Source organism: Oncorhynchus keta, chromosome 32 (assembly GCF_023373465.1).
Source record: "Oncorhynchus keta strain PuntledgeMale-10-30-2019 chromosome 32, Oket_V2, whole genome shotgun sequence".
NCBI lineage: Eukaryota > Metazoa > Chordata > Actinopteri > Salmoniformes > Salmonidae > Oncorhynchus > Oncorhynchus keta.
This window is the reverse complement of record NC_068452.1, coordinates 7,056,992-7,082,885: the sequence shown is the minus strand read 5'-3', so window position 1 is coordinate 7,082,885 and position 25,894 is coordinate 7,056,992. Positions and strand designations below refer to the sequence as shown.

General features: G+C 45.1%; 1 protein-coding gene across 2 annotated transcripts in view; it reads left to right on the top strand.

Annotated features, from left to right (window-relative positions):
• The window catches only part of LOC118364951 ((E3-independent) E2 ubiquitin-conjugating enzyme-like), a 45,783-nt gene that overhangs the window by 14,336 nt on the left and 5,553 nt on the right, over positions 1-25,894 (top strand). The window contains exons 2-19 of one of the 2 annotated variants that reach the window (XM_035746788.2): positions 2,994-3,053; positions 3,404-3,514; positions 5,106-5,203; positions 5,300-5,363; positions 5,944-6,087; positions 6,267-6,376; positions 8,306-8,456; positions 10,098-10,203; positions 10,514-10,871; positions 16,992-17,146; positions 18,628-18,740; positions 19,013-19,144; positions 19,374-19,472; positions 19,826-20,696; positions 20,892-21,028; positions 21,295-21,498; positions 23,248-23,305; positions 24,589-24,743. In XM_035746788.2, coding sequence (XP_035602681.2) covers positions 2,994-3,053; positions 3,404-3,514; positions 5,106-5,203; positions 5,300-5,363; positions 5,944-6,087; positions 6,267-6,376; positions 8,306-8,456; positions 10,098-10,203; positions 10,514-10,871; positions 16,992-17,146; positions 18,628-18,740; positions 19,013-19,144; positions 19,374-19,472; positions 19,826-20,696; positions 20,892-21,028; positions 21,295-21,498; positions 23,248-23,305; positions 24,589-24,743 — 3,126 coding nt within the window. The remainder of the gene's footprint in view (positions 1-2,993; positions 3,054-3,403; positions 3,515-5,105; positions 5,204-5,299; positions 5,364-5,943; positions 6,088-6,266; positions 6,377-8,305; positions 8,457-10,097; positions 10,204-10,513; positions 10,872-16,991; positions 17,147-18,627; positions 18,741-19,012; positions 19,145-19,373; positions 19,473-19,825; positions 20,697-20,891; positions 21,029-21,294; positions 21,499-23,247; positions 23,306-24,588; positions 24,744-25,894) is intronic. The other variant, XM_035746789.2, reaches the window with a different exon arrangement.

Sequence of the window (25,894 nt, the reverse complement as noted above, 5' to 3'; positions counted from 1 at the left end):
GTTCAATGAACCATAAACAATTAATGGACATGCATCTGTGGAGCGGTCATTAAGACACTAACAGCTTACACAGGATAGGCAATTAAGGTCACAGTTATGAACTTAGGACACTAAAGAGGCATTTATACTGACTCTGAAAAACACCAGAAGAAAGATGCCCAGGGTCCCTGCTCATCTGTGTGAATGTGCCTTAGGCATGCTGCAAGGAGGCATGAGGACTGCAGATATGGCCAGGGCAATACATTGCAATGTCCGTACTGTGAGACGCCTTAGACGGCACTACAGGGAGACAGGACAGACGGCTGATTGTGGTCTGCCACTGCGAGGACAAGTGTAACAACGCCTGCACAGGATCGGTGCATTCGAACATCACACCTGCGGGACATGTACAGGATGGCAACAACTGCCCGAGTTACACCAGGAACGCACAATCCCTCCATCAGTGCTCAGACTGTCCGCAATAGGCTGAGAGAGGCTGGACTGTGTGCTTGTAGGCCTGTTGTAAGGCAGGTCCTCACCAGACATCACTGGCAACAAAGTCCCTTATGGGCACAAATCCACTGTAGCTTGACCGGACAGGACTGGCAAAAAGTGCTCTTCACTGACGAGCCGCGGTTTTGTCTCACCAGGGATGACTGTCGGATTTGCGTTTATTGTCGAAGGAATGAGCGTTACACAGAGGCCTGTACTCTGGAGCGGGATCGATTTGGAGGTGGAGGGTCCGTCATGGTCTGGGGCGGTGTGTCACAGCATCATCGGACTGAGCTTGTTGTCATTGCAGGCAATCTCAATGCTGTGCGTTACCTCCCTCGTGATACCCTTCCTACAGGCTCATCCTGACATGACCCTCCAGCATGACAATGCCACCAGCCATACTGCTCGTTCTGTGCATGATTTCCTGCAAGACAGGAATGTCAGTGTTCTGCCATGGACAGCGAAGAGCCCTGATCTCAATCCCATTGAGCACATCTGGGACCTGTTGGATCGGAGGGTGAGGGCTAGGGCCGTCCCCCCCAGAAATGTCCAGGAACTTGCAGGTTCCTTGGTGGAAGAGCGGGGTAACATCTCACAGCAAGAACTGGCAAATCTTGTGTAGTCTATGAGGAGGAGATACACTGCAGTACTTAATGCTGCTGGTGGCCACACCAGATACTGACTGTTCCCCCAAAAAATCTAATCAAATGTATGTATATAGCCCTTCGTACATCAGCTGATATCTCATAGTGCTGTACAGAAACCCAGCCTAAAACCCCAAACCGCAAGCAATGTAGGTGTTGAAGCACGTTGGCTAGGAAAAACCTAGGAAGTAACCTAGAGGAACCAGGCTATGAGGGGTGGCCAGTCCTCTTCTGGCTGTGCCGGGTGGAGATTATAACAGAACATGGCCAATGGTCAAATAATGGGTCTGGGACAGCTAGCACGTCCGGTGAACAGATTCCATAGCCACAGGTAGAACAGTTAAAACTGGAGCAGCAGCACGGCCTGTTGGACTGGGGACAGTAAGGAGTCCTCCTTGTTAATTTTGATTTTGACCCCCTCCTTTGTTCAAGGACATATTCCATTTTTGTTTGTCTCAGTTGTTGAATCTTATGTTCATACAGATATTTCCACATGTTAAGTTTGCTGAAAATAAACGCAGTTGACAGTAAGAGGACGTTTCTTTTTTTGCTGAGTTTACATACATGGTGACATGACTTTCACAATTCTGTTACATTACATAAGTATTCAGACCCTTTGCTATGAGACTCAGTTGAGCACAGGTGCATCCTTTTTTTAAATCCTTGATGTTCCTATAACATGATTTGGAAAGGCACACACCTATTTATATAAGGTCCCACAGTTGACGGTGCATGTCACAGCAAAAACCAAGCCATGGGGTTGAAGGAATTATCCGTAGAGCCCTGAGACAGGGAGCTGACCAATAACCCGATGGTCACTCTGACAGAACTCACGAGTTCCACTTTGGAGATGGTTGTCCTTCTGGAAGGTTATCCCATCTCTACAGCATTCCACCAATCAGGCCTTTATGGTAGAGTGGCCAGATGGAAGCCACTCCTCAGTAAAAGGCACATGACAGCCTGCAATGAGTTTGCCAAAAGTCACCTAATGACTCTGACCATGTGAAACAAGATTCTCTGGTCTGATGAAACAAAGATTGAATTCTTTGGCCTGAATGCCAAGCGTCACGTCTGGAAGAAACCTGGCAGCATCAATGGCAGGGACCGGGAGACTAGTCAGGATTGAGGGAAAGATGAACAGAGCAAAGGGGTGAGAGGTTCACCTTCCAACAGGACAATGACCCTAAGCGCATAGCCAAGACAATGCAGGAGTGGCTTCGGGACAAGTCTCTGAATGTTCTTGAGTGGCCCAGCCAGAGGCCGGACGTGAACCCGATCAAACATCTCTGGAGACACCTGAAAATAGCTGTGCAGCGACGCTTCCCATCCAACCTGCACTTGAGAGGATCTGCAGAGAAGAATGGGAGAAACTCTTCAAATACAAGGGTCAAGCTTGTAGCGTCATACCTAAGAGGATTCGAGGCAGTAATCACTGCCAAAGGTGCTTCAACAAAATACCTGAGTAAAGGGTCTGAATACTTATGTAAATGTGATTTTTAAGGCATGTCTAAAGGCTTTAACGTAACAAATGTCGAAAAATTCGAGGGGTCTGAATACTTTCTGAAGATACTGTCATGTTCTGTCATCTAAGGGGTATGTATTTCTTGGTATGGGGGTGGGATTGTGGATTATGTGCAGCGCCCTACAGACACTGCTGCCATATCACTATTGTTGTCAGGAAGCAGTCAAAGACTGTGTTCAGATGAGATGATTGGGATGGTAACCGGCACCCAGTGGCATCCCAGCTGCCACCAAGATGCTAAAATGACCGCTGAAATTAGACCACTTGAGTTGTCGGTCTTGTCTATGTATTCTATGATGTTCTCATCTCACCCCCCCCACCCCGCTCTCTCTTTTCTCCACCCTCTGTTGCAGCTGAAACTTATAGATCGATCCATCGTTATCCGAGACATTGTGCGGCGGATGAATTCTAACGTAAGCCGAGCTCCCTCTCCTGTCGTATCACTACACTGTTTTAGCTGATGACACCCTACATGACTAGTGTACCAACACAGGACGACTGTCCAGGCTGCGGTGTTTGATGTAGAATGTGCTAACATGCCTTTATCAGAAAGCTCTTACCTACCATCTTTAAGATGCGGACTGATGCAAGCACACTGATATATTGAGTAAACATTTTAGCGTAGGTGTATCTTAAGCTAATATCCAACACCTGTCCCTAGGTGGTATTATTGAGAACGCACCGACACAAATTGGTGCGTTGTCTTTGGGTAGGGCGATGGTGATATGGTAACCCTTGTCTTGTTTGCGGTTGTGGTTTCCAGGACAACCAGTGTGGCATCGTGACCAACATCGACATCGAGTGTGCTGTAAAACTAGTGGGGACCAACTGTGTCCTTTACCCTGTCAACAGTAAAGACCTACATCACATCTGGGTAAGAAAAACAGATGCCATAATGTTCTCTTGAGCACCCTATGTCCACAGAGAAGTAGCAAGATGGAAGCATTTCCATGTGATTTATCAAATGAATTTGTTCTTGTTAGGATTTCTATTTTAATGAACCATTTGCTTATAAATACTCATTTAATTAGGCTATTCAATTGTCTTGTCCTTTTCGAGTATCTCCTGTGGTAGCCTATGCCTGTAAGGTGGTCCATAATTTACTCCTTTATTCTTTGGCAAAGAGATGCATAGTACGAGTCAAAGGTTTGGACACCTACTCATCCCAGGGTTTTTCTACATTGTAGAATAATGACATCAAAACTATGAAATGACACAATCATGCAGTAACCAAAAAAAGTGTTAAACAAATCAAAATATATTTTATGTTTGAGATTCTTCAAAGTAGCCACCCTTTGCCTTGATGACAGCTTTGCACACTCTTGGCATTCTCTCAACCAGCTTCATGAGATAAGGGGAACCTAGAATGCATTTAATTTAACAGGTGTGTGCCTTGTTAAAAGTACATTTGTGGAATTTCTTTCCTCCTTAATGCAGTTGAGCCAATCAGTTGTGTTGTGACAAGGTTTTGGTGGTATACAGAAGATGGTCTTATTTGGTTAAAGACCAAGTTCAAATTATGGCAAGAACAGGTCAAATATGCAAAGAGAAACAACAGTCCATCATTACTTTATGAAATGAAGGTCAGTCAATGCGGTCGCAAAAACCATCAAGCGTTATGATGAAACTGGCTCTCATGAGGACCGCCAGAGGAAAGGAAGAGCCAGAGTTACCTCTGCTGCAGAGGATAAGTTCATTAGAGTTACCAGCCTCAGAAATTGCAGCCCAAATAAATGCTTCAGAGTTCAAGTAACAGACGCATCACAACATCAAGTGTTCAGAGGAGACTGTGAATGGTCGAATTGCTGCAAAGAAACCACTACTAAAGAACACCAATAATAAGAGACATTATTGGGCCAAGAAACACGAGCAATAGCCATTAGACCTGGTGGAAATCTGTTCTTTGGTCTGATGAGTGCAAATGTGAGATTTATGGTTTTAACCGCCATGTCTTTGTGAGACGCAGAGTAGGTGAACGGATGATCTCTGCATGTGTGGTTCCCACTGTGAAGAATGGAGGTGTGGGCGTGCTTTGCTGGTGACACTGCCTGATTTTATTTAGAAATCAAGGCACACTTAATCAGCATTGCTACAACAGCATTCTGCAACGATACTCCATCCCATCTGGTTTGCGCTTAGAGGGACTATTTGTTTTTCAACAGGACAATGACCATAAACACACCTCCAGGCTGTGTAAGGGCTATTTGACCAAGAAGGAGAGTGGCGTGCAGCATCAGATGGCTACTTTGAAGAATTTCAAATATAAAATATATTTTGGTTACTACATAATTCCATATGTGTTATTTCAGAGTTCTGATGTCTTCACTATTATTCTACATTGTAGAAAATAGTACAAATAAAGAAAAACCTGGGAATGAGTGTGTCTGAACGTTTGACTGGTACTGTATGCGTACCACATCAATGTCTCTGTTTCAATCATTTGTTTCATGCGTGTCCCCTGCTAGTCCTTCATGTATGGGGACTACATAGCCTACGACTTCTGGCTGGGGAAGGTGTACGACCTGACCAACCACATCATCCTCAAGCTTTCCAATGGAGCCAGGTACAAAATCTGTCCTAGTCTGAGTGTCAATTCAAAACGGTTTCATTTACATCTGTCTGCTTCATGCTTCGCCTCAACTTCTCTCTACCACCGCAGGTGTTCCATGAATGTGGAGGACGGAGCCAAGCTGTACGACGTCTGTCCGCACGTCAGTGACTCGGTAGGTGAAATGCCACGAGCTGCGTTTTTTGATGTTGTGTGAAAACGTAGCCGTCTGCCCTCGTCCACTGCACTTTACTGATCTGATAAGGCTGGCTAGGTGGACGCAAATGAATTGAACAGCCTATTCCTCCTTATTGACCATAGGTAGTGGTGTAATACTTTGTAACAGGGCTGGGGGTCAATTCCATTTGAGCCGAGGTCAGTTTAGGAAACCGATTTTTGAAAATTGAGTTTAAAAGGAATCGACCCTAATCTTATTTAAGGTAGCAGGTGGCGTGCGTCCAATATTAATCGAAAACTGTTGGGCGTTGACTGGGAATACCTAGGTGTTACTCCTGTAGCACTTTGGCTGTTATTTCAGAAACAATACAACCGTGTCTACGTAGTCAACTTTTTCTTATTAAAAAAACACACAAAAAACACACAACCTTGTTAAGTACTAGCTATGTTCTCTTATCACTTGTTGAAACGACCAATGAGCAGCAGGATATCTTAGAGCTTTTTTAGATTCTCAATGGACTGGTTCAGGGAAACTGTCTCTGTGTGTTAGTGAGATGCATCTCCTCCCTGTTTGGTAGGGTCTTTTCTTCGACGAGACCTATGGTTTCTACCCAGGCCAGGTGCTGATCGGGCCGGCCAAAGTCTTCTCCAATGTGCAGTGGCTCTCCGGGGTCAAGCCCGTGCTCCGCAAGAAGAGCAAGTTCAGGGTGGTGGTCGAAGAGGTATGATGGCAATTTGCACATTTTACATTACTCACAGGCAATAACTTGGGCCCTGAGTTTTTCCTGTTTTTTACCGACCCACAAACCTTACCACCTAATAATAGGCTTAGCTGCTGAAGTACGTGTGATGTCACTGCTCTAATTGCTCATCTGTGTTTTCATGTGACACCCCCCCATAGGTCCAGGTGGCGGAGCTGAAGGTGACGTGGATCACCAAGAGTTACTCCCCCAAGGGCACGGACAGCGTCTACCCCCCTCCGTCTACCATCTCCCAGGAGAACCTCTGCAGGTACTGAACTGCACCCCGTTTGTCTGTTCATTTCAATTCTCTACACTGATCCTTTTTTTTTTTACAAGAGCACGTGTGTGTGTGTGTGCCTAAGTTGACAAATGTAGGCGCACACAAAGAACTTTAGTAGCGTAATGACAAATATTTGAGATATTAAAGCTAGAATCCTTCATTTTTCTAGGTGCGCTGGTACTTCAGAATTCCAGGTAGCACAGCAAATATTTCGCCGCATATGCGAGTAAAATGATCGCGCTCTAGAGTCCTGTATTCGTAGATTCGTTCTACCATCCATCCACACTTGGGAGCACAGAGGCTGCAGTTTTCCATTTTATAGATATACAGCGTATGAGCAGTCTATTTCTGGTTGACTCACGTTATATACACACCTCACAATCACACCTCACACTTGCATGCGTGTCTTAATTGGATGTTTACATGAACAGGGTGAAGTTTTAATTTCATAACAAGGGCCGCGTTCCTTTTCTGCGAGCCACACTGTAAGCCTATATGTTCTTAGCTGGAGAAAGAGCAGCTTTTCTCAGAAGTTCCAAACGGTCACAACCATTGGCTTTTGAGATGGGCTGATATTCAAAGATGTGCTATATTGACCCCCGAAGGTCGCTGTCCACGCCCCCGCGGAAATCTGTTTAGCTTAATAAAAATACCCCCATTTTTTAAAAATCTGTCAGTTTTTAAGGTTGAGATCTGCATTGGATGCGTTTCAATCCACTACTTCCTCATCCACGGTGAAAGTTGACAGCGCTAGAGTGGTGTTCGTCAACCTGAGACATCCGAAAATCGGTCTTCTCACAATGTCATCCAAATTATTTGCTCTACGACCCCCACAAGTAACTTGGGCCTCGTCCGAAGTCGGTTCAGCCCGTCTGCCAACTTCTGTCTATAGCGTCTGATCAGTTTGGGCAACCACATAAATACGAGGCCTCTGTGGAAAGGTGAGATTCTCATGAACACGTACGTACATGTCGATTGTTTTGCTCTACGACGTCCACAGGTCTGTCTAAATGTTCCCCGATACGAGTTGAAAAAATGGATGGAAGTATACACTACCGTTCACCGTTCAAAAGTTTGGGGTCACTTAGAAATGTCCTTGATTTTTAAAATTAAAACACTTTTTATTTTTGTCCATTTAAAATAACTTCAAATTGATCAGAAATACAATGTAGACATTGCTAATGTTATAAATGACTATTGTAGCTGGAAACGGCAGATTTTCTTTTTTAATGGGATATCTACATGGGCGTACAGAGGCCCATTATCAGCAACCATCACTTCTGTGTTTTCCAATGGCACGTTGTGTTAGCTAATCCAAGTTTATAATTTTTAAAGACTAATTGAGCGTTAGAAAACCCTTTTGCAATTATAATCGTACCCACAAATGCTGATGTTCTAGATACTCAACTTTTCTAAAGAAGGACAATTTTATTGCTTTTTAGCAACAGCTTATCAGCTGTTTTAACATAAATGCAAAAGGGTTTTCTAATGCTTAATTAGCCTTTTAAAATGAAAGGACATTTCTAAGTGACCCCAAACCTTTGAACGGTAGTGTATATGGAAACTGTCTGTGCCAAAAATGTGTTAATATGGGCTAATAGCAGTAAGGCCAAATACAAGTTGTCACCTTTACGGCTTGGACAGGACTTAGACTGTTAGGTGCCAAAAATAAGGGGTTAAATACATGTAAAAACAAATGCATCCTCATATTTCTTATCTCTGCTATAGGACAGACACTTTCTTTTGTTCCATGTAGTGAATCTGTTATTCAATGCATTTGTATGGGCTAATAGGGGTAATGAATGTGTATCAAGTAGCACATGTATCTAGATGGAGAGCTGCTCATCCCTAGCACACACCCATTCTTTTGCTTCATATACCCTTCTAATAACCCCCCATACGTGTGTTCTGATCCAGAGTGAAGCGTCTGGGCTTCTACGACCACACCCAGAGGCAGCTGGGGGAGAGGGCCCTGTACGTGTTCCCAGCCAAGGGAGACACCACACACATCACCTGTGAGTGGCCCGACGGGGCCCCCGGACTCCCAGAGGACCCCGTAGCCAGGAAGGTGTGTGTGCGAGTGAGGAGGAAAGGGAGAGGAAATGTTTCTATATATACAGTACCAGTCAAAAGTCCAGACACCTACTAATTCATGGGTTTTTCTTTATTTTAACTATTTTCTACATTGTAGAATAATAGTGACGACATCAAAACTATGAAATAACACATATGGAATCGTGTTGTAACCAAAAACATGTTAAACAAATTAAAATATATTTGAGATTCTTCAAAGTAGCCACCATTTGCCTTGACAGCGTTGCACACTCTTGGCATTCTCCCAAACAGCTTCATGAGCTAGTCACCTGGAATGCATTTCAATTAACAGGTGTGTCTTGAGCCAATCAGTTGTTTTGTGACAAGGTAGGGGTGGTATACAGAAGATAGCCCTATTTGGTAAAATACCAAGGTTGAAACGACAGTCCATTACGTTAAGACAAGTAAGTCAATCTGGAACATTTCAAGAACTTTGAAAGTTTCTTCAAGTGCAGTCGCAAAAACCATCAAGCGCTATGATGAAACTGGCTCTCATGAGGACCGCCACAAGAAAGGAAGACCCAGAGGATAAGTTCATTAGTTAACTGCACCTCAGATTGCAGCCCAAATAAATACTTCAGTTCAAGTAACGGACACATCTCAACATCAACTGTTCAGAGGAGACTGTGAATAAGAGCTTCATGGTCGAATTACTGAAAGGAAACCACTACTAAAGGACACCAATAAGAGACTTGCTTGGACCAAGAAACACGAGCAATGGACATTAGATCGGTGAAAATCTGTCCTTTTGGTCTGTCCAAATTTGAGATTTTTGGTTCCAACTGCTATGTCTTTGTGAGACGCAGAGTAGGTGAACGGAGGATCTCTGCATGTGTGGTTCCCACCGTGAAGCATGGAGGAGGTGGTGTGGGGGTGCTTTGCTTTGCTGTTGACATTGTCTGTGATTTTATTTAGAATTCAAGGCACACTTAACCAGCATGGATACCACGGCATTCTGCAGCGGTATGCCATCCCATCTGGTTTGCGCTTAGTGGGACCATTTTTTTTTTAACAGGCCAATGACCAAACACACTTCCAGGCTATGTAAGAGGTATTTTACCAAGAATGAGAGTGATGGATTGCTGTATCGGCTCACCTAACCTCATCCCAATTGAGATGGTTTGGGATGAGTTGGACCGCAGAGTGAAGGAAAAGCAGCCAACAAGTGCTCAGCATATGTGGGAACTCCTTCCTACTCCTTTTTGGAAAAGTATTCCAGGTGAAGCTGGTTTTGAGAGCGCCAAGAGTGTGCAAAGCTGTCATCAAAGCAAAGGGAAGTGAAGAATCTCAAATGTAAAATATATTTTGATTTGAACACTTAAAAAAAATGGTTACTACATGATTACATGTGTTATTTCAGTTTTGAGGTCTTCACTATTCTAGAATGTAGGAAATTGTAAAAATAAACACCCTTGAATGAGTAGGTGTTCAAACTCTTGACTGGTATTGTGCGTGCATGTCCCCATTTTGTGTGAAACAATTGGTAACAATGTTGCCTCTTTTTGCAGAGATACTCCATGTATCCAACTTTCTTCCCTCGTTGCATGCACTAACAACTGTGTGTTTGCCATGGTTCGTATTATCTCAGTGTCCTATGACAATGTCCTTCCTGCAGTTGAAAAGGATGTTCAAGAAGGAGTCGTTAGGGAAGAAGACCAGTGAGAGTGCAGACACGCAAGGAGCAAACCAGCACTCCACCGACAAGACGGACAGCTTTTATGGTACATGCTGATTTTGATTTATGTCTGTTGCTCATCAGAAATGTTGCCTTGTCATTTTTTGGCAGATATCCTCACTTAAACAGATGACGAGCACAAACTCCATTTGTAGAATAATTTTAGCTCCATACAGTCTACACCTGATAACTGGCCATCTGATAACTGCACACATTGTGCAGGGTAGTTCGCCCCACAATTAAAATCTATTCTTTATGCTTTGCTCAGTTCCAAGTCACTGCTTATACCACTAATCAATTATACATGTAAAACCAACTCGACAACCATCACCTGTCTTCTCCCCCCTCACACCCAGGTGACCTCAAGCCTGACAACACCCACCCAGACTCCACTGACCACAACGCCCTCCCCCGCCCTCACCACCCTAACAACGGCCCCAACCACGCCCTCCAGCCCTTGACCCTGTGCGCTCCTGCCTCCTCTGACCCATGGCCCGAGCCCTCGGAGCAGGACGCAGACGACGAGGCGGGGGCGGAGGACACTGACGACTCCTTGTCGCTGACGTCGTCGGCGAGCAGCACGGCGTCGTCGCAGAGCGGCGGTCTGGGGGGCCTGAACAGGAAGAAGAGCATCCCTCTGTCCATCCGCAACCTGAAGAGGAAGCACAAGAAGAAGAGGACCAAGTTCTCCCGCGAGTTCAAGCCCGGCGACAGGTGAGCCAGTTATCAATGAAATCCGTTTGTATTCATGTAATGCTATGTGACTAAATGTAGCAGACTACAATTGTATATAAATGGCTACAAATGTAGCATGGTAAGTCAGTCTAGGCCACACTTTAGTCCTCTGCCTTCTATCCCTCCCTCACGCCCTCCCTTTCTGAACTTCTGCAATTCCTCCCTCTCTTGCACCCTCCCTTTTTCTCTCTCTCCATTCAGGAGATGGTCCCTCCCTGGCCATCTCCTTTTCTCCTTGGCACGTGTAAAGGATGATCAATAGCTTGCTGGCAAGAATTGAGCTTCCCGCTGGCAAAAATTCTGCGTCCTTGAACCCAGTGTCACTTTTATTTTTTGTCACATTCACCGGATAGGTGCAGTGCAAAGTGTTGTTTTACATGGTCAGCCATAGTAGTACGGCGCCCCTGGAGAAAATGAGGGTGATGTGCCTTGCTCAAGGGCACATTGTGCCTCTCCCAGCTTCTGATGCCGCCCACCCCTGTACAGATGATACACAATCACATCATTATCTTGTCTTCGGGTACAGCCTCTGTCTCTGGCCTAAATGGCACCCTACTCCCTATGTAGTACACTACTTTTGTCAAAAATAGAGCACTGTATAGGGAATAGGGTGCCACTTCCATTTGGGACGCTTACACACAGAGCCGATCAACTTACACCCTACACCCAGCCTACACTTACACCCTTACACCCAGCCGAACAAGACCAGTGTTCATCGATCCAACATCTTGTCTCCCAGAAAATGTCCTCTCTTCCTTACGGACTTTCTGATGGCTTGTTACTACCTACGGGGATCGATTTCAGGCTGATTTCCCGGAGCAGATGTCCACTAATGACCCTGGTTGTTATTAGGCTGTGTGGATGCTGCCAGTGACGGTGTGACCTGGCCTTGTCTTAAAATCTTGAACCAGTCTACCACCAATCCAGTACTAGTACCACTCCATAATCTAATATAGTACTAATCTAGTGCCAATCCAGTACTTTTCCTAGTACCAATTTGAATCTAGTACAAATAACAATCCAAAGGTTATACTAGCATCAACCTAATTATTATTGTTGCGACGTGAAAATGAATACGCTCTCAACCGCACTGCTCTCCTTGTGGTCCTTTGACTAAAAACCCGATAGTTAAGTTCCTCTGTTATAAAAATCACACCGGTACCCACAATTAGACCTAGCTCTGCACCATTAGTTGGACGTTTCCAAATAGGTTGAAGTTTGGGTCAATGTAACCTTTTCTCAAGACATTGCAGAATTCGAGTACTTTAAATTCTACCAGGCGCCATTCGAACACGGCAAAGATTCCAAGGCTGCACATCTGAAATGGCACCCCCTTCCTTATATTAATGGCACCCCCTTCCTTATATAGTGTACTAATTTTGACCAGATCCTTGGTTAAAAGTAGTGCATTATACAGGCAATATGATGCTATTTCAGATGCTGCCTAAGGCTGTGATTTTCCCTCCTTTTAAACTGCCTTGTAGATCAGATCTGGTGGTTAAATATAGCTGGCTGCTGATAAATCATGTAGCATGTGCTTAGGTGTGCCCAGATAACATCCAGGTCCTCTGATTGAAAGAGACAGACGGGGAGAGAGAGAGGGGGGAAAGGGTGATGGAGAGGGAGACAGAGGGTCAAAGAGCCAGGGAGATCAAGGGGGAGAAAAAAAGCTGAGATTGAGTTGCGGGAGGGAGAGCGAGCGAGAGGAAGATTGATGGGGGGAATAAAACGGCAAGGGAGAAGTAGTGACTGAAGTTAAGAGGCAGAGCAGGGGGAAAGTGGCTGAATTCTAGTGGGGGATTGAATTGAGGTAGAGGAGAGATTTGATTTAAAGAAAAGACACAACATGAGATGTAAACTCAGCAAAAAAATAAATAAACGTCCCTTTTTCAGGACCCTGTCTTTTAAAGATGGTTCGAACAAATCCAAATAGCTTCACAGATTTTCATTGTAAAGGGTTTAAACTAGAGGTCGACCGACTATTCGGAATAGGCGATTTAATTAGGGCCGATTTTCAAGTTTTCATAACAATCGGAAATCTGTATTCTTGGGCGGCGATTTATTATTATTTATAAAATAAAATGTTTTACCTTTATTTAACTAGGAAAGTCAGTTAACACATTCTTATTTTCAATGACGGCCTAGGAACGGTGGGTTAACTGCCTTGTTCAGGGGCAGAACAACAGATTTTCACCGTGTCAGCTTGGGGGATCCAATCTTGCAACCTTACAGTTAACTAGTCCAACACAATAACGACCTGCCTCTCTCTCGTTGCACTCCAAAAGGAGACTGCCTGTTACGCGAATGCAGTAAGTTGCTAGTTAGCATTAAACTTATCTTATTAAAAAAATCAATCATAATCACTAGTTAACTACACATGGTGGTTGATATTACTAGACATTATCTAGCGTGTCCTGCGTTGCATATAATCTGACTGAGCATACAAGTATCTAAGTATCTGGCTGAGCGGTGGTAGGCAGAAGCAGGCGCGTAAACATTCATTCAAACAGCACTTTCGTGCGTTTTGCCAGCAGCTCTTCATTGTGCGTCAACGCATTGCGCTGTTTATGACTTCAAGCCTATCAACTCCCGAGATGAGGCTGGTGTAACCGAAGTGAAATGTCTAGCTAGTTAGCACTCGCTAATAGCGTTTCAAACGTCACTTGCTCTGAGCCTTCCAGTAGTTGTTCCCCTTTCTCTGCATGGGTAACGCTGCTTCGATGGTGGCTGTTGTCGTTGTGTTGCTGGTTCGAGCCCAGGGAGGAGCGAGGAGAGGGACGGAAAGCTATACTGTTACACTGGCAATACTAAAGTGCCTATAAGAACATCTAATCGTCAAAGGTTAATGAAGGGAAATAGTCCTATAATTCCTATAATAACCACAACCTAAAACTTTTTACCTGGGAATATTGAAGACTCGTGTTAAAAGGAACCACCAGTTTTCATATGTTCTCATGTTCTGAGCAAGGAACTGAAACATTAGCTTTCTTACATAGCACATATTGCACTTTTACTTTCTTCTCCAACACTTTGTTTTTGCATTATTTAAACCAAATTGAACATGTTTCATTATTTCTTTGAGGCTAGATTGATTTTATTGATGTATTATATTAAGTTAAAATAAGTGTTCATTCAGTATTGTTGTAATTGTCATTATTACACATAAAACAAATTTTAAAAAATGGCTGATTAATCTGTATCGGCTTTTTTTTTGGTCCTCCAATAATCGGTATCGGCGTTGAAAAATCAGAATCGGTCGACCTCTAGTTTAAACACGGTTTCCCATGCTTGTTCAATCAACCATAAACAATGAACATGCACCTGTGGAACAGTCACGAACAGCTTACAGACGGTAGGCAATTAAGGTCACAGTTATGAACTTAGGACACTAAAGATGCCTTTCTAAGGACTCTGAAAAACTCCAAAAGAAACATGCCCAGGGTCCCTGCTCATCTGTGTGGATGTGTCTTACTTAGGCATGCTGCAAGGAGGCATGAAGACTGCAGATGTGCCAGGGCAATAAATTGCAATGTCCGTACTGTGAGACGCCTAAGACGGCACTACAGGGAGACTGGGTGGACAACTGATCGTCCTCAGTGGCAGACCACATGTAACAACACCTGCACAGCATCGGTACAGCCGAACATCACACCTGCAGGACAGGTACAGGTACTGCCCGAGTTACACCAGGAATGCACAATCCCTCCATCAGTGCTGATGACTGTCCGCAATAGGCTGTGAGAGGCTGGACTGAGGGCTTGCTGGACTGAGGCCTGTTGTAAGGCAGGTGGGCACAAACCCACTGTCGCTGGACCAGACAGGACTGGCAAAAAGTGCTCTTCACTGATGAGCCGCAGTTTTGTCTCACCAGGGGTGATGGTCGGATTCGTGTTTATTTTCAAAGGAAAGAGCGTTACACCGAGGTCTGGGGCCATGTGTCACAGCATCATCGGACTGAGATTGCCTGCAATGACAACAATCTCAACGCTGTGCGTTACAGGGAAGACATCCTCCTCCCTGATGTGGTACCCTTCCTGCAGGCTCATCCTGACATGACAATGCCACCAGCCATACTGCTCGTTCTGTGCGTGATTTCCTGCAAGACAGGAATGTCAGTGTTCTGCCATGGCCAGCGAAGAGCCCGGATCTCAATCCCATTGATCAGGTCTGGGACCTTTTTTTATTTATTTGACCTTTTTATTTAACTCGGCAAGTCAGTTAAGAACAAATTCTTGTTCAGGGGCAGAACGACAGATTTGTACCTTGTCAGCTCGGGGATTTGAACTTGCAACCTTTCGGTTACTAGTCCAATACTCTAACCGCTGGGCTACCCTGCCACCCCGACCTGTTGGATCGGAGGATGAGGACTATGCCCATTCCCCCCAGAAATGTCCGGGAACTTGCAGATGCCTTAGTGGAAGAGTGGACTAACATCTCACAGCAAGAACTGGCAAATCTGGTGCAGTCCATGAGGAGGAGATGCACTGCAGTACTTAATGCAGCTGATGGCTACACCAGATACTGTTACTTTTGATTTTGAACCCCCCCCCGTTAGTCACACGTCTGTGGAACTTGTTCAGTTTGTCTCAGTTGTTGAATCTTGTTATGATCATAGAAATACAGATGCACTCGAAAGTTTTATATACACTTAGGTTGGAGTCATTCAAATTTCTTAAGAAACTATAGTTTTTGCAAGTCGGTTAGGACATCTACTGTGTGCGTGACACAAGTAATTTTTCCAACAATTGTTTACAGACAAACGCCTGAAGGTACCATGTTCATCTGTACAAATAATAGTACGCAAGTATAAACACCATGGGTCCAAGCAGCTGTCATACCGCTCAGGAAGGAGACTCGTTCTGTCTCCTAGAGATGAATGTACTTTGGTGCAAAAAGTGCAAATCAATCCCAGAACAACGGCAAAGGATCTTGTGAAGATGCTGGAGGAAACGGGTACAAACTTATCTATAGCCACAGAAAAATGTGTCTTATATCAACAACCTGAAAGGCTGTTGAGCAAGGAAGAAGCCACTGATCTAAAACCGCAATAAAAAAAGTCAGACTACGATTTGCAACTGCACATTGGGAGAAAGATTGTAGTTTTTGGAGAAATGTCCTCTGGTCTGATGAAACAAAAATAGAACTGTTTGGCCATAATGACCATCTTTATGTTTGGAGGGAAAAGGGGGAGCCTTGCAAGTCGAAGAACCCCATCCCAACCGTGAAGCACGGGGGTGGCAGCATTATGTTGTGGGGATGCTTTTCTGCAGGAGGGGCTGGTGCACTTCAGATAATGTCTTCATGAGGAAGGAATATTTGGGTCTTCCAAATGGACACTGACCCCAAGCATACTTGCAAGCAAAGTTGTGGCAAAATGGCTTAAGGACAACAAAGTAAAGGTATTGGAGTGGCCATCACAAAGCCCTGACCTCAATCCCAAAGAAAGGTTGTGGGCAGAACTAAAAGCGTGTGCGAGCAAGGAGGCCTACAAACCTGACTCAGTTACACCAGCTCTGTCAGGAGCTATTTCACCCTATTTAAAGGCAATGCTACCAAATACTAATTGAGTGCATGTAAACGTCTGACCCACTGGGAATGTGTTTAAAGAAATAAAAGCTGAAATTAATCATTCTCTACTATTATTCTGACATTTCACATTCTTCAAATAAAGTGGTGATCTTAATTTACCTAAAACAGGGAATTTTTACTAGGATTAAATGTCAGGAATTGTCAGTATTTGGCTAAGTTTTAAATACAGTTTAAGTCAGAAGTTTACACATGTTAAGTTTGCTGAAAATAAATGCAGTTGACAGTGAGAGGACGTTTCTTTTTTTTTGCTAAGTTTATATTATGTATGGAGGGAAACCGTGGCAGAGGAGATCAGGCTCCCCCACCCTGCGATATCTTTGATTCGCTCTGCTGCTGCGCATATGGCTTAGTCAGTTTAACATTACATTCTTTAACATGTCGGCATTTTCCACTCTTAACCAGAACTTCTTGCTGAAATAGTTGAGCCTTGTCGGTGAAGACACAAATTCCAGTATTAGTTACTTAGTCACTGGTTCTAATATCTGCCATCTCCCTGTTTATTACCGTCAGGGTGGCAGTAGAAGTGGTGTCCACCAAGACCTCGGCCGACGTCCTCTGGAAGGACGGCCGTATGGAGACCCTCATCCGCTCCAATGACCTCATCCCCATCCAGCACCTCGACAACCATGAGTTTTGCCCCGGAGACTTTGTTGTCGACAAACGACGTAAGTAGCTAGCTCACTTCACACTCGCCTTCAGGCCTTGTACAGTGCATTTGGAAATTAATCAAACTTTTTCCACATTTTGTTACGTTACAGCCTTATTCTAAAATTGATTAAATAGTTTCCCCCCCTTATCAATCCACACACACTACCCAATAATGGCAAAGCAAGAACAGGTTTTTAGACATTTTTGCAAATGTATAAAACATTCAACTGAAATATCACGTTTCCATAACTATTCAGACCCTTTACTCAGTACTTTGTTGAAGCACCTTTGGCAGCGATTACAGCCTCGATTCTTCTTGGGCATGATGCTACAAGCTTGGCACACCTGTATTTGGGGAGTTTCACCCATTTCTTCTCTGCAGATCCTCTCAAGCTCTGTCAGGTTGGATGGGGAGCGTTGCTGCACAGCTATTTTCAGGCTCTGGCTGGGCCACTTAAGGACATTGACCCTTGTCCTGAAGCCTGTCCTGCGTTGTCCTGTTAGAAGGTGAACCTTCACCCCAGTCTGAGGTACTGAGCGCTCTAGTGCATGTTTTCATCAAGGATCTCTTTGTACTTCATTCTGTTCTTTTGGAGTTTGCCAAAAGGCACCTAAAGACTCTGACCATGAGAAACAAGATTCTCTGGTTTGATGAGACAAAGGTTGAACTTGTTGGCCTGAATGCCCAGCGTCACATCTGGAGGGAACCTGGCACCATCCCTACAGTGAAGTGTGGTGGCAGCATCATGTTGTGAGGATGTTTTTTAGCGCCAGGCACATAGACTGGTCAGGATCGAGGCAAAGATAAAAGGAGCAAAGTACAGAGATCCTTGATGAAAACCTGCTCCAGAGCACTCAGTTCCTCAGACTGGTGTGAAGGTTCACCTTCCAACAGGATAATGACTCTAAGCACACAGCCAAGACGCCGCAGGAGTGGCTTCGGGAAAAGCCTCAATGTACTTGTTGCGTCATACCCAAAAAGACTTAAGCTTTAGTCACTGCCGAAGGTGCTTCAACAAAGTACTGTTTTTAAAGGGTCTTAATACTTACGCAAATGTGATATTTCAGTTTTACATTTTTTGGTAACATTTCTCAACCTGGTTTTCTACTATCAGCTTTTATAAGCGGTTTAGCAAAAAATGTACACTACCATTCAAAAGTTTGGGGTCACTTAGAAATTGGTTTTGAAAGAAAAACACTTTTTTTTTTTTGGTCCATTTAAAATAACTTCAAATTGACCAGAAATACACTAGACTTTGCTAATGTTGTAAATTACAATTGTAGCTATGCAACAAGGGAGCTATTTATCAGGTTGGCTTTCTTACTTGGTGTCCTTGGTGATACTCTGACCTGAGGCACAAAAGTTAACTTCAGCTCTGTCTTTGTATGTGTGTCTGTCTGTCTCTCTCTGTATGTCTGTCTGTCTGTCTCTCTCTGTATGTCTGTCTGTCTGTCTCTCTCTGTATGTGTGTCTGTCTGTCTATGTGTGGTCACACAGCCCAAGCTCCTACGGACCCGGGCGTGTACGGGGTCATCCAGTCGGGCGACCACAAAGGCAGGACGTGTGCTGTGAAGTGGATCAAACTCAACGCCTCCAGCGACGACGTGGAGGTCAGTCTGCTGGGCATTATGGGTCGTCTTGTGTCGCCGGGGGAACCACAACCTTCAAAAAAATAGCTCTATAGAAGTTGAATTTGGGCAAATCTGAAATGACTCTATTCCAAATGAGCCTATTCCACATATCGTGTGCTACTTTGGGCCAAAGCAATAGCCCCATGGTCCTATTGCTCTGCTCAAAAACAGTGCACTATACAGGGTGGCTTCTAGTGTCATTTGAGCTGCATGGTGTCAGTAATGGATGGTGGTTTTGTTTGTTTGTTTAGGTCACAGGAGAAGAGGAGGATGTTAGTGTGTACGACATCGCCGACCACCCAGACTTCCACTTCCGTACCACTGATATCGTCATCAGGATAGGGAACTCTGAGAACGGGCGGAATACGGAGTGCGAGAACGATGTAAGTTCAAAAAATGTCTTTCATTTTGGTTGTTGACATGTTAGTACTTTCCCTGTGGTGCTTGGAGTGTTCTTTGCCGGTCCACGTTGTACAGATGCTTTGGCATGGTTACAGATATCACCATAGTTGCTAAAAGCGTGCTCTGAAAGGAAATATCATCCAGTATACTATCGTGTAGAAAGAGTATTTTCACATACCGTTTTTTCATCTTTTTTAAAAACTTGTCCAGACGTCAGTAGGCCAGGTCTTCAGAGTGGACGTGAGCAGCAAGGTGGAGGTGGTGTGGGCCGACAACTCCATTACCATCGTCCTACCACAGGTACTCATGGTAATTGTAGTCTTTCTGTCCCTCACATGCGGTAGTTGTAGTGGTCGCTGATCGGTGGCTCTGTTGGTTTCTGTTAAGGTTCTGTTGGCTTGTGTTCACTATGACGTGTGCTACTGCTGTACCTTGCTCAGATTTCTGTTCATGCTAAATATGTGTTCATGCTAATTATCTTTTCAATCTGAATGTGTGTTGCAGATAGCATGCTGCTGGGTGACTTGCATGCTGCCCTTTTAAAAATGTTATTCTATACATTTTGATATTGACACGAAAAGCACTTAATGAATGTTAGCAATGATTAATGATTACGTATAAACGCAGTGATTTTGTTTTTCTCTAACCCCCCCTCAATCTAGCACCTGTACAACGTGGAGTCTGAGATCGAGGAGACTGACTATGACTCTGTGGAGGAGAGCAGCAGTGGCCTGTCCACGGAGGAGTGGGAGGACGAGAGCGACAGCTGGGAGACTGACAACGGCCTGACCACCAACGAGGACGACCAGCACCCTGCCAACGACGACACCGCCACCCCCACCGGCTCCAGCCCCTTCATCATCCCCCCAAAGGAGGGCGGCATAGCAGGGGCCACTACACCCACCAAGCCACCTAACTCCTCAGAGGACCTGGAGGGAGCTGGGGCTGTAGTCAGCCCAGGCACCGGTGCTGGAGGAACCACCCCTGGAGCAGGAGGGGGTGATGCAGCGGAGAAGCTCCCCGGGAAAGAGAGCACGCCGCGGGGCTTCCGTGAGCTCAAGGAGGCCCTGAAGATCCTGGAGAGCCTGAAGAACATGACGGTAGAGCAGCTATGGACCGGTGGCTCGCCTACCTCGCCCACGTCCGGTGCTGGGCCCGCCGCCAACGGGACTAACGCCAACGCCGCCACTGCCATCACTCCAGAGAAACCCACCAAGGAGAAGCGCTTCCTGGATGACATCAAGAAGCTCCAGGAGAACCTGAGGAAGACCCTGGACAATGTGGCCATTGTGGAGGAGGAGCGGATGGAGGCGGTGGTGGAGGGTGGGGCAGGAGGAGGTGGGAGCACGGAGGGAGGGGAAAGAGGGGGCGAAGAAAGGCCCCAGGAGGAGGCAGCGGCGGCGAAGACTCCAGGCGTGGCGCCAGAGTGGCCCAGCGATACGCCTGTTCTGTGCCAACAGAGTGGTGGAAAGCCCGGAGTCACCTTCACCAGTGCCAAGGGAGAGGTGTTCTCTGTGCTGGAGTGGTCACCAGGTGAGGACGCAATACTTTTAGCTTGTCATTGTTTGTCTTTGTTACTGAGACATCCACTAAACTAGTAGTACAGGGAGAACAATTCAATACCCCCAAAAATACCCTCTTTGAACATTTTAAATGCACTGGTCCATTACTTAAAATGGATTTTCAAATACTCACTAAATACCACAACATTTATCTGACTCCTGCCAGACACCCACACCTTTAAGAAGATGGAGTTCCAGCCGGCCGAGGCCAAGAAGTTTTTCAGCACCGTGAGGAAGGAGATGGCTCTGCTGGCCACCTCGCTGCCCGACGGCATCATGGTCAAAACCTTCGAGGACCGCATGGTATGTTCACCGACACCTAAGAAGAGAGACGTTTGGAAGTGATTCGAATGTAGTCGATGACATTCAAGTATTAAATTGCATCAGACCACTCTTCAGTGGCTAAAGTGACTCTGGTTTTGAGCTGCCAGTTTCTCTGCACTCATTAAACCCTCAACTTAAAATCTCTTCATGCTGTTATTTCTGAAGATAAGTGATGATAACTCTGAGGATGATAGTGAACGTGTGATATTCTCGTCTCTCTTCACCCCGTCCCTCTCTCTTCACAGGACCTGTTCTCAGCTCTGATCAAGGGGCCCACGCGCACCCCTTACGAGGACGGCCTGTTCCTCTTCGACATCCAGCTGCCAAACATTTACCCGTCGGTGCCGCCCCTCTTCCGCTACCTGTCACAGTGCAGCGGGCGCCTCAACCCCAACCTCTACGACAACGGCAAGGTCTGCGTCAGCCTGCTGGGCACCTGGATCGGCAAGGTAGAAGTAGACCTTTAATCCCTCACGAAAAAAGTGTGATGATTGGTATTTTTGCTTTTTTTATTAGGATCCCCATTAGCGGTTGCAAAAGGAGCAGCTACTCTTCCCGGGGCCCACACAAAACATGAAACATGACATAATACAGAACATCAAGGATAGAACTACAACAATCAAAAGGCACACAGCCCACATATCAATACCAATACACACGCATAAACTATCAAGGTCAAATACTTAGACCACCCATTACCTTCCCCTTGACTGTTATTAGACCACCCATTACCTTCCCCTTGACTGTTATTAGACCACCCATTACCTTCCCCTTGACTGTTATTAGACCACCCATTACCTTCCCCTTGACTGTTATTAGACCACCCATTACCTTCCCCTTGACTGTTATTAGACCACCCATTACCTTCCCCTTGACTGTTATTAGACCACCCATTACCTTCCCCTTCACTGTTATTAGACCACCCATTACCTTCACTGTTATTAGACCACCCATTACCTTCCCCATGACTGTTATTAGACCACCCATTACCTTCCCCTTGACTGTTATTAGACCACCCATTACCTTTCCATTGACTGTTCTTAGACCACCCATTACCTTCTCCTTGACTGTTCTTAAACCACCCATTACCTTTCCATTGACTGTTCTTAGACCACCCATTACCTCCCCTTTGACTGTTATTAGACCACCCATTACTTTCCCTTACACTGTTATTAGACCACTCATTACCTCCCCATTGACTGTTATTAGACCACTCATTACCTCCCCATTGACTGTTCTTAGACCACCCATTACCTTCTCCTTGACTGTTCTTAGACCGCCCATTACCTTTCCATTGACTGTTCTTAGACCACCTTCTCCTTGACTGTTCTTAGACCGCCCATTACCTTCCCCTTGACTGTTCTTAGACCACCCATTACCTCCCCTTTGACTGTTATTAGACCACCCATTACTTTCCCTTACACTGTTATTAGACCACTCATTACCTCCCCATTGACTGTTATTAGACCACTCATTACCTCCCCATTGACTGTTCTTAGACCACCCATTACCTTCTCCTTGACTGTTCTTAGACCGCCCATTACCTTTCCATTGACTGTTCTTAGACCACCCATTACCTTCTCCTTGACTGTTCTTAGACCACCCATTACCTTCCCTCTGACTGTTATTAGACCACCCATTACTTTCCCTTTCACTGTTCTTAGACCGCCCATTACCTTTCCATTGACTGTTATTAGACCACCCATTACCTTCTCCTTGACTGTTCTTAGACCACCCATTACCTTTCCATTGACTGTTCTTAGACCACCCATTACCTTCTCCTTGACTGTTCTTAGACCGCCCATTACCTTCCCCTTGACTGTTCTTAGACCACCCATTACCTTCTCCTTGACTGTTCTTAGACTACCCATTACCTTCCCTCTGACTGTTATTAGACCACCCATTACTTTCCCTTTCACTGTTCTTAGACCACCCATTACCTTCTCCTTGACTGTTCTTAGACCACCCATTTACCTTCCCTTTGACTGTTCTTAGACCACCCATTACTTTCCCTCTGACTGTTATTAGACCACCCATTACCTCCCCTTTCACTGTTACTAGACCACCCATTACCTTCTCCTTGACTGTTATTAGACCACCCATTACCTTCCCTTTGTCTTTAAAAAAATATTATTTTGAACATGAGCTGCTTGTATAAAATGTGCCTCATACTGTCTTTCCTGTTTATCAATCCTCAGGGTACAGAGAGGTGGACCAGCAAGTCTAGCCTGCTGCAAGTGCTTATCTCCATCCAAGGCAAGTCTAAACTGACCTCACTAGACCTATTCTTAGTCTCACGCAGTATTGATTCACCCCCCCCCACCACCTCATCCAGAATTTCTCATTACCAGTCAGGTTTGGGTCCTTTAGGCCCCCCCGTTGTCTTCCCTGCAGCAGAAGTGTATGTTTTATTCATGCCGTTCATTTGCTCATGTCTGCTTCGGCAACAGTGAGTGTCACACACCATCACCCTCTGACAAGACCGTTGTGGTTAAATTGCCTCACCTCCCTATCAGTAATATTCACCTCAGGATTTAGGAGACAATTATAGGATTTGTAGCTATCTCAAACTATGCTGATAGGCTTATTCAGTTTAATCCACGAAAGGCTAAATGCATTTGAGTTGTCAAAGGTGTTTGTGTTTAACCAAAGTTTGAGTCTTTAAGTACACTGGAATGAAGAGCTAATGTGTGAATGTCTTTGATTTCTAAGGTATTTGGGTCCTTTGTTGTTTTTATCTCAATTATCAAATAATTTTTGGTTAACAATTAAGTACCTTACTGTGTTTGTTTTAAATTAAAATGGTCAAAAGGGGAACAAATAGCTTCTTAGCAAATAGCAATTTCTTGAGCAAGATTTTCGCTCGGACTGTCTGGAATTGGTCTGGGAGGGGAAAACTGAAAACTAGCTGTTATTGGCGGAGGTTTGGAATTCTCTTAATGGTCTAATTACCTAATTTACTGGTACGCCTGGCACCTACAACCATACCCTGTTCAAAGGCACTTCAATCGTTTGTCTTGCCCATTCACCCTCTGAACGGAACACATCCACAATCCATGTGGTCCTTCTGTGGCTCAGTTGGTAGAGCATGGCGCTTGTAACGCCAGGGTAGTGGGTTTGATTCCCGGGACCACCCATACGTAGAATGTATGCACACATGACTGTAAGTCGCTTTGGATAAAAGCGTCAGCTAAATGGCATATATTATTATTATATTATATATTATGTGTCAAGGCTTAGAATTCCTTCTTTAACCTGTCTCCTCCCCTTCGTCTACACTGTTTTGGAAGTGGATTTAACAAAGTGACGTCATTAAGCGATCATAGCTTTCACCTGGTCTGTCTTGTTATGGACATTTGTATAGTCGCTGTATATAAAATGCAGGACAATCCCGTTTGACTGCACCGGGCCTTTTTTTAATTTTTCCTTGTGTGTCTAGAATAATCTAAAGTGTGTGTGTGTGTGTGTGTGTGTGTGTGTGTGTGTGTGTGTGTGTGTGTGTGTGTGTGTGTGTGTGTGTGTGTGTGTGTGTCTCCCAGGCCTGATCCTGGTCAACGAGCCCTACTACAATGAGGCAGGTTTTGACAGCGACCGGGGCCTGCAGGAGGGCTATGAGAACAGTCGCTGTTACAACGAGATGACTCTCATCAAGACGGTGCAGTCCATGACCCAGCTGCTGCAGACACCCATAGAGGTCGGGATACAGTCTGATCTGATTTACCTAGAGTCAATCTGTTTCTGTGTAGATTTTCGAAAATGATTTGGTTGTATTTGTGTGAATACAAAATGCAGTAAAAGTTCTCCCCCCAAATATATGGACGGTTTTTGTGTGCTGATAGTTGCTGTACAAATTTAAACTGTAAGTCTAATTGCCAAAGACTCATTTCAATTTTCGGAAGATTTAAGAAAACGTTTCTTATTACTGGATGAGTTGGGGTCAAATGGCAGGTGGTGATGGATAGTTATACACTGCTCAAAAAAATAAAGGGAACACTTAAACAACACAATGTAACTCCAAGTCAATCACACTTCTGTGAAATCAAACGGTCTACTTAGGAAGCAACACTGATTGACAATAAATTTCACATGTTGTGCAAATGGAATAGACAACAGGTGGAAATTATAGGCATTTAGCAAGACACCCCCAATAAAGGAGTGGTTCTGCAGGTGATGACCACAGACCACTTCTCAGTTCCTATGCTTCCTGGATGATGTTTTGGTCACTTTTGAATGCTGGCGGTGCTTTCACTCTAGTGGTAGCATGAGACTGAGTCTACAACCCACACAAGTGGCTCAGGATGTGCAGCTCATCCAGGATGGGACATCAATGCGAGCTGTGGCAAGAAGGTTTGCTGTGTCTGTCAGTGTAGTACCCAGAGCATGGAGGCGCTACCAGGAGACAGGCCAGTACATCAGGAGATGTGGAGGAGGCCGTAGGAGGGCAACCCAGCAGCAGGACCGCTACCTTCGCCTTTGTGCAAGGAGGAGCACTGCCAGAGCCCTTCAAAATGACCTCCAGCAGGCCACAAATGTGCCTGTGTCTGCTCAAACGGTCAGAAACAGACTCCATGAGGGTGGTATGAGGGCCCGACGTCCACAGGTGGGGGTTGTGCTTACAGCCCAACACCGTGCAGGACGTTTGGCATTTGCCAGAGAACACCAAGATTGGCAAATTCGCCACTGGCGCCCTGTGCTCTTCAGATGAAAGCAGGTTCACACTGAGCACATGTGACAGAGTCTGTAGACGCCGTGGACAATGTTCTGCTGCCTGCAACATCCTCCAGCATGACCAGTTTGGTCATGGTCAGTCAGTCATGGTGTGGGGTGGCATTTCTTTGGGGGCCG